The sequence below is a fragment of the Dermacentor albipictus genome, unplaced genomic scaffold (genome assembly GCF_038994185.2).
Source record: "Dermacentor albipictus isolate Rhodes 1998 colony unplaced genomic scaffold, USDA_Dalb.pri_finalv2 scaffold_20, whole genome shotgun sequence".
Taxonomy (NCBI): Eukaryota; Metazoa; Arthropoda; class Arachnida; order Ixodida; family Ixodidae; genus Dermacentor; species Dermacentor albipictus.
Genome location: NW_027225574.1, coordinates 5,500,001 through 5,512,895, shown reverse-complemented (window position 1 = coordinate 5,512,895; position 12,895 = coordinate 5,500,001). Strand labels below are relative to the sequence as shown.

Here is a 12,895-nt window from a genome sequence, read left to right as displayed (position 1 = left end):
CGCAAAGTGCCCGATAATATTCTGTGTGTGCACAACACAATCCATATTTCGCTAAGAACGCAATCTCGCTTACCTCGCTTAATGCTAGCACTTTCTATTAACTGTAAGAACTGTAAAGAATCGGTATTTCGGCCCTAAAAGTTACGTTATAATCATAATACATTGTTCTCGACACGATTGACGGCAAATTACGTGGGAACTGTATTGAAAGCAACATGTTGAAATGTCTCGTTTAGTTACCAATGCCGTGTATAGAATTTTTCTGCATATGCTGAAATCGGCAGCGTATCGAAGAGTCAATCTAGGTGCTCCCTATTTTTGATCGCGCCATACAGCTTCAATTACTTATCGTGGAAAAACAGATACTGTTTTCTGCACTGGCTTTGTTAATGCTGGGAAGACAATAGACTCTGGAAATGCGGCGCCTGAGCCTACAGCCGTCGGGTGTTATGTACTTAGAGCTTTGTCCCGCAATCACACACGGTTGTCGGGCGAAGAGTATACAACAATCCTCTAACAAGGAATACACAGAAGTATTTATTTCTTCTGTGTATTCTTATAACGTTCCACCTCCGTGGTTTCCGCGCGATCTGCTTACAATCACGAGTAAATGGGCTTTTCAGCGCTCAGGAACCAGTCATAAGGCCACTACTTGGACGCTACAATCTCCTAGGCCCGGATGCTAGAAGCGGCACGTGCATAGTTGCATCATTATACGGATACCGGCAAACAATGACATACAATAGCCTAAGTATACCAGCCAATAACAAAAGTATTCTCAAATAGCAAGCGTCCAATATCTGACCATTGATTGTCGATTTTCCCGAGTCTTCTTCTAAAACTCAGCCGTCTCTTCAGTTTTTGTCGCTACATATTACTTCAGCGTACGTACGGGCACATACGCTGAACCTACGCATCCGGCTTCTGTTTCAGGGGCGAAACAGTACATTCAGGATGTACCTGGAAGGCGATGGGGAGAGCATTTTCACCATACACCCACAGTCGGCCTCGCGGGAGGCCGATTTTGCCATCTTAGTTCAGGACTCCTCGAAACTGGACTACGAGGTAGCCGAACCAAAGTACGTCGAGTTCACGGTGAGTGAGTGTCGACGCAAAACCACGGCCTCTTTCTTTCTGGGGGGGGGGGGGGGGGGGAGCAAATTGGGAAGTAGGAAGGAGTTGGTCTGCTTTAACTTTCCTCGAAGGAGGGAGTAGAAAGGAAGTCGGGTTTCTTCCTTCACTTAGCATGACCAAATACAGTCTGCTTTCAGTTACAATGTTACGGCACTGCCTAATTTTATCTTTGAATGCTTCCCTAAGTAAGGGTAGGTGTGTTCGTCTGGGGTCGCGCTAGTAGAATAAAAACAAATACAACTTAATATCATTATAGCGTATTAAAAAAGTGTTCAAATGGGAATTGAAATGGGAATTGAACACTTCAAATGCAAGCTTATATTTAAAATATTGCATAAGTTATTCGACTTGCGTAGTCAATCTCATTGATGTAATGCGTAAAACCTTAGAAATCGGATGAATATGGCGTCAAAAAAGTGCCCTGTTAATTCAGGATTGATGACTTATTTCCTTCCAACTGGGCGAAACGCGCCTAACATTCGTATACCTGGAAGACACACCAGCGTCGCAGACACACGGCGAAACTGTCAACTGCTGAGCACCCTCTGGAATATCATATCTGCCCTGACAGCAGCTTTTTGCAGTTAGAACCTTATAGTTACCGAAGATACACTTTCTCTAGAATAAGGTTTTGAAAGCTGTCATACGCGCGCCCGCGGTTCCTCGAGAGGGCTTAAGGGCGTCTACAGGCAATCACTCTTTGGCACTTGGATAGGCAGCTTGTTTGGTTAGCGCTTTTTTTTTTGCATCCGGAAAATATGTGCGGAGCTAATTGATCGAGATGAAGTGGAATGCATCAAACGCCGTTGAAGCCACAGCCATTGCGTGGGCCCTGAATCGATGAGGAAACTGGCCTTCACACCCCAGAAGATACCGATAACTACCGCCATCCAAAAGGAATGAAAAAGGCAGCAAAATGTTGACTGCCGAATAGCTGTCAAGTTACAATTTGGCGGCGCTTTAGGAATCTGTGTGAGGAGTGGTGGCGTGGGCAGAAAAAGGGGGGGGGGCAGGGCTGGGTACGTGCCGGGCTCCACGTTCCAGCAAAAAGAAATAAAAAAGCCAAGATTCGATGAGGGCAGTTCTTATAGGACAAAGCCTACCGAAGCCACTTCATCTTCTGCGAATAAACCCAGCAGTGCGAGATAGCATGGGCTAATGTAAATAGTGGGTCACGCTCCGTCATTCCAACAACCTGTCACGCACGGACAATTCCGAGTCTAGCGGACGAGACACCGCAGCGATCCTTTGCCTACGCGGTATCATGGTCACGTGACAGAAGAAAAAAATGTATAGAGCTTGCGGCTTTAAAGTGGCAGCCGTAAGCTGCAGCGTGAGCTGGACGCAAAGAACAATCGCACGCTCAACAGCCCATTCCGGCAACGCATCAGACGTTGCGGCTATAACGGCGTCATCTCGCGCTGCTCCCTACGTATAAATAGTGCCAAGCTGATGCCAAAGGTTTGGAGAGGCTGCGAGCGAAAAGGGACGCGCATGAAAGAGCAGACGTCTCGACACCAAACGCCTTTTTCATTAGTTGCCACTAGTCCGCGGTTTTTAACCGAAGCCATGCTTCATTGTATTGTGTCCGCGACTGCAAATTGCTGACAAACACGAGCTCCTTAACGCTATCGCGTTAAAAGAAACATCGAGTTTTGGTTCCTTCACAGTGCGGCAGTTCGATAGCCTGCGGCCGTCCGCTACTGCGCGACAGCGCAAAGTGCTGAACAACTGGCGATTCACGCGCCCCTTCGTTCCGATCGTCAGCAGCAGAGCATACGAACGTTGCACTAGAAATTTATGAAGCATGGCAAGCACCAGCGCGAGATCGAGGGCGGGGAGAAGTTTGACGTCACTCGGGGTATTCTCGTCGTGAGCGCGCGTAGCTAAAGCCCCCGCGAAGCACGCGTACGCGAAGCGAGATAACAGCGCCGTGGTGCGGCCAGGCAGCCGCTCCGGCCATCTTCGCCGTGGTCTATTTTAATATGTCCGCGAATGTACATATTTCGAGAATATGTATCCACTGCTTGGCCTGCCGTGCATTCTACGTAGGCTAGCCTCTTGTTCAATATCGTGAGCAATATGAGTGGGAATACGCGAACACGTGGCAAACAGCCTCGAAATCGACTTAGAGCGATACGCGGATGGCGCTGTTGAAAACAAGGGGGAAAGGGGGACGCTTTTCCGCTGACTGTTGGCACCCCCATTGCTCCTGCGTTTATTGAAAACGGCAGCTTACGGCATTTCACTGGCCCCCGATAGCCGATAAGACGGTTAAGGCCGATCCACACGACGGACCAAGTCCGCGGGCCGCTCGGTCACGTGATGCGACGTCACGGCCCGCCGCGGTCCGGTCAGTCCGGTCCGGCGCAGAGCACATCTACACGGCGGACCGCCATAGCAGACGGCAGAGCAGACCAAGCAGCTGCCCTCTCGGCCAGAGTGTTATCACTGTTATCATTCCGGCTCGAGTCTCACTAAACCGGGAACTGCTCAACGAGGTATACAAAATTTAAAAACCTCCTCGGCACTCCAAGAGGACACGGTGTTTAAAAAATATATCTGCTGCACGCACGCTACAATGGCCTCCCGTTAGGAGGTCCTGAAAGTAGCTCCTCAGGACTAAATAAAGTTCGTTGTCTGTCTGTCTGTCTGTCTGTCTGCTGCACGCACGTATAGGCGGAACGGGGGACATAAAACGACTGGTTTGACTGGCTTTTTCTGAGCCGAAAACTAGATTGGATTTGGCTGAAGACACTCTGTTGCCAGACAACATTCGTTGGCTAAGCCAAAATCGCTGCGGTTTGCATGCGGTCCGCCGCCAAAACGGAAGCGGGAAAAGCCTCGGCGATTTGTTGGACCGCGAGGGCCGCGGTCTTGCGCGGGCCAACGGCGGTACGCACGAACTGGTGATGTCATATCACGTGATGCGCGGACCGCGGTCCAAAAGAGCAATTTGGTCCGTCGTGTAGATCGGCCTTTACATGCACAGTAACTTACAGCGAGTCTTTTTTTTTCAGTCATGCTTTTCCTTTTTTTTTTTTGAGAGCGCAGCTCTTTGGCGCCCGTTCCTGCGTTTAGCGTAAGGTATTTTCAGATACACCCTCATAGGACCTGATGCATATCTTATGGAGCGCATTGCGTCATGCGTTTCAGATGGACGGACAGATTTCCCAGGGACGTAGCTCTCGAATGTTTACGCTTCAGGACAGTGCTTCTATTGGCCACGCTTCGGTGCACAAAGTTATCAGTTAACCGCAATATCAAACAGCTTTGTCAATGTGCGCTGGCAATGCGAAGTTCCGCATTTTGTACAGAGAGACCCAGAGAGACGACGAGATATTAATTTTTAAAGTGTCCGACGAAATGCACTGGCGTTCCAGTTACTTTTGTGCTTCATTGCATAAAACAGCATTTTCTTGAAAGAGTAAGTGCAACGACAGTGCATTCTTACGCTAGTTTGACGCCGCATAGCTAGAAACCGGTGCCGTCCTCGGATTTGTTTTAAGTGGATATGCCTTACGAAAGCACGAACTACAATTCCTAATCTGAAATATGTGCCGTATAGTAATTAGTTTTACTTCCTTTAGTTAATTCGTGTAATGATCCTAATTATTCAATGAGGTATTTTGATCTCTCGTAGAAGTAATGGCCGCCTCATTGAGTAATTCAGCTCAAGGGTTAGAATTGTGCTATCTGCCGCAGGTTATTATTTAAAAAAAATTGTGTAGCTAAAAAAAAAGTCGCAGTTTCGCTCGGAAGGCAAAACATTCATTGCGACAGCAAATTAGTAGACAGCTATACGAAGTAACGACAACGACTTTATCGACCATATAAACTTGTAAAATTTCTGCTACTAACTAAACTAACAGGCATGATGCGACCCATTCATACGTAAACATGAACACATCTGACCGCAAACACTCGCTGTCGAAACGCTGGAGTGAGGACGCGTGGCTGGAACAGCGAGCGAATTTACCTTCGTGCTGCCTCTTACTTCAGCGCGAACTAAGGGGCGAGAACGCGCCGCACACGACGCTACCAGTACTCGGCGCACTCTGTTCCCATCGCAGATAGCTGTCAAGCTGGGGCCCGCGCGGGAGCGCCCTACGCAGCTGCCACCGCAGTAAAAAGTCGTCGTCCCCGCCCTGTGCCTTGCGCACGATGGCAGTCGGCGCGCTTCCTTCCAGCTTTCCTTCCTAGCGCAACATTGAGCCACCATCGGCCGCGCCATACACGCCCGCACGCTTTGCCTGTCGTCCCCTTTCGCTGTCTTTGCAGTGTCTAGAGCTGTGGCGGTCATCATAAGAAGAATTCAAAGGGGACAAGCTGTTGTATTCCGCTGAAGTAGTAGTTCGCGGTCGCTGTTTTCCAAATGCACGAAAAACGGCAGTGGTCTCCGAGCACCCAGGCACTACATTCCACTGTACGTTGTCTCTCGTGACACAAGCCGTCGCACGTTGACGCGAAGCAACGAACACAACCAGATCACCGTTTACAATAGGCGGTGGTTCTTGGATGGAATCGCATTGACAGTTTAAACCGCAGCTGTTGCAATTAAAGCCTCTCCATCGACGCGAAAGTAAACAACGCTAAAAAACATAGCGTCACTTCCACTCGGAACAGGAAGCTGAAGCTACGTAAGTTCCGCTCTACGCCGGAAGCTAATAGGCGAAAACGGTTTCTCATTTTTCTCTCAAGAAACAGGTGACTAATCGTGCCAAGTGTTATGCTGAATGAACTCGACAACAAAGTGCGATCGTTCTGCAAAATTTGAGCAAGAACAGTGCAGCGGTGCGTGCAAAATTTTTTTTTTAAACACGCGCAGCCAAATATTCAGCACTCTGTATTTAGGGGCGCTATAACGTAAAACTATTCCCAACTTTTCTATTCCAATTCTGGTATCAGCCCTCCGCGATTGGTAAAAAACTTTTTTGGACCACTCCCACTTCACCTGTCTGTCACGCGACGCCACGAAAACCGCGATAGCTACCCATCTGATATGGCGTGTACACACTGATTATGCATGATTTGACCGAGCAAAAGAAAAATAGTTATTTCTGATTCGACGCCTTTTAGCCATCATCCCTCGGCTATTGGTCAAAAGTTTTCGGGCTGCACCCACTTCACCTGCCTGTCACGCGACGTCACGAAACCGCGAAAACTCAGCGCGTCAAAGTGACGTGTACGCGTTAAAGATGCGTTAATATGCCGAACAAAACTGAATTTTTTTCTGAATAGCCGTAGGCTGCCCCATACCGAAAGGAATAAAAGATGGCTGCCGCCGATCGCTCAGGCACTGGCTCTGGCACCTGCCGGAGAACATGGGTTTATTTGCGTGCAATAAAACTTTTTGCGTTGCCGTGTAACGTTTTCGAGCACTTTCGACACTTTTACGACCTCGTTCTGCCAACTCTTCTTTGCTGAGGATGCCTTTTAGCATCATTCTTAAGCTTCCGTTACACGCCGCCGCGATTGTCAACGAGCCAAAGCAAACTAAGTAAGGGAAAGCGGACCAATCGGAGACACCGGTACCACCCTCTTCATCGGGCTATAGATTTTCAATGCAGTGGTTCTACCCCACGGAATCCGTTTCCACTTGAGCGTGCTCCTCGCCACTTGTGAGCCAATTAGACAAGACAAGCCACTCAATGTATGCAATGTTATTCGTTTTTCAAGCAAACAAAAATCACCTCCTATGAACGAGGAGAGCGTTTGATTGGTCTGTTCAGACAACCCTGCGGTCACCCGCCCGATGCTTGGGTCAGCGGTTACGCAAAGTTGACCTCAGGAAATTGGAATAAAAACATATTGGAATAGTTTTACGTAATAGGGCCCTAGGATACAGCAATGACACAAGCCCGTTTCAGAGCATATTCAGCACCTAATTACTTTGCGCAGACCGAGAAAAGGTTTAGTGGTGTGAAAATAATTGTCTTCGTGTTCAGAAGGTTCGTGCCCACAGTGAAGCCCACTGTTGTAATTTTGATTAGTGACAGTGAGGCTAGCGGCGAAATCACTGGGCATAGCTTTACGTGCGCCTTTATTCCACTTATATCATAAGAAGCCAACAAACACTGACACCAAGGACAACATAGGGGAAATTACTTGTGCTTAGTAAATGAAATAAAGAAGCGACAAATTAATGAAAATAAAAGTGGATGAAAAAACTACTTGCCGCAGGTGGGGAACGATCCCACAACCTTCGCAAATTGTTTTTTCATCCACTTTCATTTCCAATAATTTGTCTTTTTTTGTTTCATTTATTAAGCACAAGTAATTTCCCCTATGTTGTCCTTGGTGTCAGTGTTTGTTGGCTTCTTATGATATGACTAATAAAAAAAGAGCCCCTCGGTTAACCCCCTTTATTCTCGTTTATTTCACTATGTTGCTTTGTAGCTTGGCTGAACTTAAATTATGGGCTACATGTCGATTCCATTGAAAGCATCAAAACTTTTGCAATGAAGAGCACTAAAGCAAGCGACGACACTAAGGCGTAGCAGCTGTATCCGAGAAAGCTTTAGAAAATTTTCAAACATCATTGCACATTATTCGGAGCCACTCTATTTGCTTTAGCAGGACCGGATTGGAGTCGCCTCTGTGGCTCGGCAGATTTTAGGGAATGGCATTCCAAAATTGTAAAGGTGCAATTTATTCGTCGAAGTAGCGAGGAAATTGTAGCTGCTGTTACCGACTGCACGACGTCACTGCTCGACGTCACTTGCTGCACTACTCGAGCGCTCACTAAACGCAACTGCAGATCGTGGCGGCCGAGACGGAGGCGGTGCAACCTCTGACGTCGTCCGTGGCGGTGCGGGTGAACATTGTGGACACGAACGACCACGCCCCCATGTTCACCAGTGACATGTACGAGGTGGTTGTGGCCGAAGACGCCAGGCCGGGCACCGTCATTACTGCCGTCACTGTGAGTGACCCGCAAGCGATGCTACCCACGTGTGTGGACGGTTCTGCTATAATTGCGTCTGCTTGTGCGAGACACACCTAAGACGAACATTTTATTTATTTATTTATTTATTTATTTATTTATTTATTTATTTATTTATTTTTATGATACTCTCAATGCGCTAAGCGGGCGTTACAGAGGGTAGTGGTACAAACATAAACACCAGTAATCAACCAGCATATACAAAGGAAATTATGCAGGATGTCCTAGCTAACATTAGCCAGAGTTTTAAAATATGCAAACGCCACGTAGCTGGACAGAAAACCGGTAATGTTATTTGCCGTCGCTTGGAAATACTCAAACTAGTTTCTTTTTCATTCTGCTTAATTATAAAATTAGTCTCAATTAATTAATTAACATCTCAAATATTGTGAGTAGATGAAGAGTGTCAAAGAGATTATTGTTGAGCGACATGAAAAACCCCCGATACACTGTTACTCAATACGTGCCACATAAAAGTGTTTTTGCGAGCTTAAAAATCGCACAAATGCACGCAAAACTGCCGCGCGACTGACCCCTCGAGGCACTTTGAGTGTATTGGCGGGATTTTTTCACGCTCGGGAAAACACTTAAAGAAAGAAAATACACGTAGCACGTATTAAGCGACAGTAAGCTGTATCGGGAGTTTTTCATGTTGCTCTACAATTTTCTCATTGACACTTTTCATCTAATTATATTATTCGAGAAGGCGGATAATTAATCAATACTAATTATCTGATTAGGCGGAATGAAACAAAAGTAGTTTATCTCCAATCGGCGGCAAACAATATTACCTTTGTTTTGTCCAGCAATGTGGAACGTGTATCTTTTTAAACTCTGGCTGAATTTAACTGGGACACGCCGTGTAATGCTTCTATGAATGTGTCACTTTCTTTTTTACAGTGCACAAAAAGAACGTAAGCTGTGTTAGTAAATTACGCTTCCACAAAAACAAAGCGCCCACTCTTACGGTAAGTGTAGAGTCTTAGTAAGCCAGAAAAAAATACAAAACTGAAAGATGGCAGCTCGTTGGGTTGTCATGGATTTCTCACAGCGTCTCCTAAAATCTAGCTTATTCATAATCGGTTAAGAAGGACCCCACATTTCATTCTAGAAAAAAACAAGAACCCTACTTAGCAACCTTCTAGAGTTTTGACATTGTCAAAACGGTGCAGATATACGGAAAAAATACTTAAAACCCCTTGACGTCACACTGAGATTCTCGTGCGAAATCAAAGAAAAAACGTAGTTTAAGTATTAATTTCCGCCACTGTTGTAATCAACCTTTTACCGCCAAGTGAATTAAAATATTGCCTCTAAAAAAGAACTTTACCAATATAAGCTGATTTATGGCTGCTTTAAAAACGAGCCTAATCCCATAAACTTGCGCGTGCTAAGTGTCAAATAGAATCTGCACATACAACCATATTGTGCATGGTCTGTAGAATTTGGTGCCTACGCTTTACACCCTCTAGTACCGTGATATACTGAGAGCTCAAAAACGGGGATTCTTAAAAGGTGACAGGTAATATTGGTTTCAGAAAGAATTATGTGGCCAAGAGCATAAATTTACCATTGTGTTTTACCTGATGTACTGCGTTCAGCAAAAACAGGATAATGGCAAAGAGCTCTGGCCTAATCTGTCATGTTTTCACAAAGGCACGCTAAGAAATTCTCGGTGGTAAAACGGCTTAGGAGCTTCTGGAATTATTATTTTTTCTCATCATACTTTCTGCATTTCCTTTAGGTTGTTCATGCATTTACCATGCCAAGAAATTTGCCGACATTCATTCATTTCGCGCTCGCGTAAGAAAATACGGGCAATGCGTAATTGAGGACTTTTTGATAACGAGTGACGGCAGGTGTGGACAGTTTTCTACTAGTTTTACTAAATGGAACATTAGTTCTGCAATCATTCAGCTGCCATGGAAACGATGGTTTGTACATTGATTTAAAGAATTTTGGTGCTTGTGGCTTCATACGTTCTTGTACCTTTGTTTACTGCGCTTTATTTGCTTATTGGTCTATATTTCCGAGCAATAATAATTTTCTACACACCAAAGGCTACAAGACTCTGCGAACATCAATAATCATTGCATACTGTTGCAGTTATAACCCGATTCTTTGATGAAAATTATTAATATGCGAAGTCAGAAAGCTGTTTCAACACAAGAGGACGATGTTTAGACAACTCCATGCACTAACCTTGCATCCTTTTCATGCTGGCTGAGCAGAGACATGATGGCAGAGTTCCCTTTAGTAATTGTCGAGAAAAAAAAATTCTTTGGGTTTGGACCAATAAGCACGTTGATGGTCTTGCTGCGCTAACAAAAAATGCAGGCGACTGATCCGGACACTGGGAACTTTGGCACAATCAAGTACACATCTCTGAATGGACCCATCGCTGCAAAGTGAGTGGTTCCTGAAATCGTCGATGCAAGTGCACCCATTGAACGTCATGCACAATGCAGATGGGCTGTTTAGCAATTGATTTCAATCTATAATTTCACATTACTGGTCCATTGCTTTAAGAAAGTCCAATTCGCCAAGGTTACCACACGTCGATGAGAATTCAGCATATCTATGTATGCGCAAAAACTTCAATGAGTCCCGCTATCCCAATGCGCACCCATTGGCACCGGCGCAGTGTCACATCTTCCTAGTGACGCAGTTAATAGAGAATCATTGCTCATGAAAAAGCTTAAATATGACACTGCATCCTTGAAGCCTTCCTTTGGGTATTTTCAGCATTTCCTTAGCATAGTGCAAGTAGATCACATGCGTACCTCTCAGCACTGAGTATTCTAAGTTGTGAGTATGTGGGGGGGGACATTTTTATTTACCCATATTGTTGGCCTGTCGGCTGTTAGAGGGTGGGTCAAAGCAGCACTTCAACAATTAGTAGAATATATCGTATTACAATAATGCATATAGCACAAAAACAAAACAAGTCAATAGCAGTATTTCGGGAATTAGTGCAGTACATGACTAAGGCAGTACATGAATAGTGTTTTAATAGGTGAACATACGCGAACAAAGAAGATACATAAGCGAAATATTCTGCAGATACTCCGACCAATATGACTATAATTGCAGTGTTAATAAAAGAGGTTATACACCCTCCCCCTCACAAAAAATAAAAATATTAATAATAAAAAAGAAAAGGGTGTGCAAGTATGCGGGCGTACATCTTTCAATGTTGCTTTAAGTTTTTCTCAAATTCTTCCGCATTGATGCTTTCTCGCATGGACACCGATAATTCATTCCATTCTTTAATGGTTCTTGGGAAGAAGGAAAATTAAATTATGGGGTTTTACGTGCCAAAACCACTTTCTGATTTTGAGGCACGCCGTAGTGGAGGACTCCGGAAATTTCGACCACCTGGGGTTCCTTAACGTGCACCTAAATCTAAGTACACGGGTGTTTTCGCATTTCGCCCCCATCGAAATGCGGCCGCCATGGCCGGGATTCGATCCCGCGACCTCGTGCTCAGCAGCCTAACACCATAGCCACTGAGCAACCACGGCGGGTGGGAAGAAGGAAAATGCGTAAGCGTTAATGTGCTTCTGAGATATTTGAAAAGTATTATATTTGCTTTTCCGTAGTGTTCCACCTTGTCTTGCTATCAAATACTGTTCGCTGTTGATGTTGAATGTGTTTTTTGTGAGAAGAAAAAAGAACTTTAACTGAGCTATGCGCCTTCATTATTGCAGAAGGCTTAACCTGAAGTCTTTTGGGTCCCCTGTGCTGGCCATTGTTGATGCGGCTGTCTGGCCGAATAGCTCTCACGCAGAAAATAAAAACATCACGTGTCCGATGGGGGGATCGAATCTCGGCCTTCCAGCACAACAGCCCGATGCTCTAACCAAAGACCATAACCGCATGCATGTTTCCTTCGCCACAGCGCCAAATAGCCCTTTGAGGCGATTGGCGCGTGCGCCTCGTCTAGTAGCATGTGCGCGCGACAATTTCGATTAGACGTACATTGGTTGTACGGGCTCTCCGCATTAACTTTGTGGCGTTTGATGGCTGAGATGACGTGACCAGTGGCGGTGCTGCGTCACATTTCTCCGCGACTCAGGAAAGTTTGGAGACCACGACAGAAAAGTAGGGAGACCACAAACAATGGAGGTGCACAGAAACAAAGTTCCTGATAATGGTTTATAAAATTTGATGCTGGGAATGAATTAGGCAATATAAGAAAGAGAGCTTGGTGGCGCAACCCACCGCCCCTTTTCAAAGGGCACGCTCATACCATCCATCCATCCATCCATCCATCCATCCATCCATCCATCCATCCATCCATCCATCCATCCATCCATCCATCCATCCATCCATCCATCCATCCATCCATCCATCCATCCATCCATCCATCCATCCATCCATCCATCCATCCATCCATCCATCCATCCATCCATCCATCCATCCATCCATCCATCCATCCATCCATCCATCCATCCATCCATCCATCCATCCATCCATCCATCCATCCATCCATCCATCCATCCATCCATCCATCCATCCATCCATCCATCCATCCATCCATCCATCCATCCATCCATCCATCCATCCATCCATCCATCCATCCATCCATCCATCCATCCATCCATCCATCCATCCATCCATCCATCCATCCATCCATCCATCCATCCATCCATCCATCCATCCATCCATCCATCCATCCATCCATCCATCCATCCATCCATCCATCCATCCATCCATCCATCCATCCATCCATCCATCCATCCATCCATCCATCCATCCATCCATCCATCCATCCATCCATCCATCCATCCATCCATCCATCCATCCATCCAT

The 12,895-nt window shown here is 45.8% G+C and overlaps 1 protein-coding gene across 3 annotated transcripts in view; it reads left to right on the top strand.

Annotated features, from left to right (window-relative positions):
• Positions 1–12,895, top strand: part of Cad86C (Cadherin 86C) — a 182,654-nt gene that overhangs the window by 115,332 nt on the left and 54,427 nt on the right. For all 3 annotated transcript variants that reach the window (XM_070529286.1, XM_070529287.1, XM_070529288.1), the window contains 3 exons: positions 934–1,095; positions 7,895–8,059; positions 10,418–10,488. In XM_070529286.1, coding sequence (XP_070385387.1) covers positions 934–1,095; positions 7,895–8,059; positions 10,418–10,488 — 398 coding nt within the window. The remainder of the gene's footprint in view (positions 1–933; positions 1,096–7,894; positions 8,060–10,417; positions 10,489–12,895) is intronic.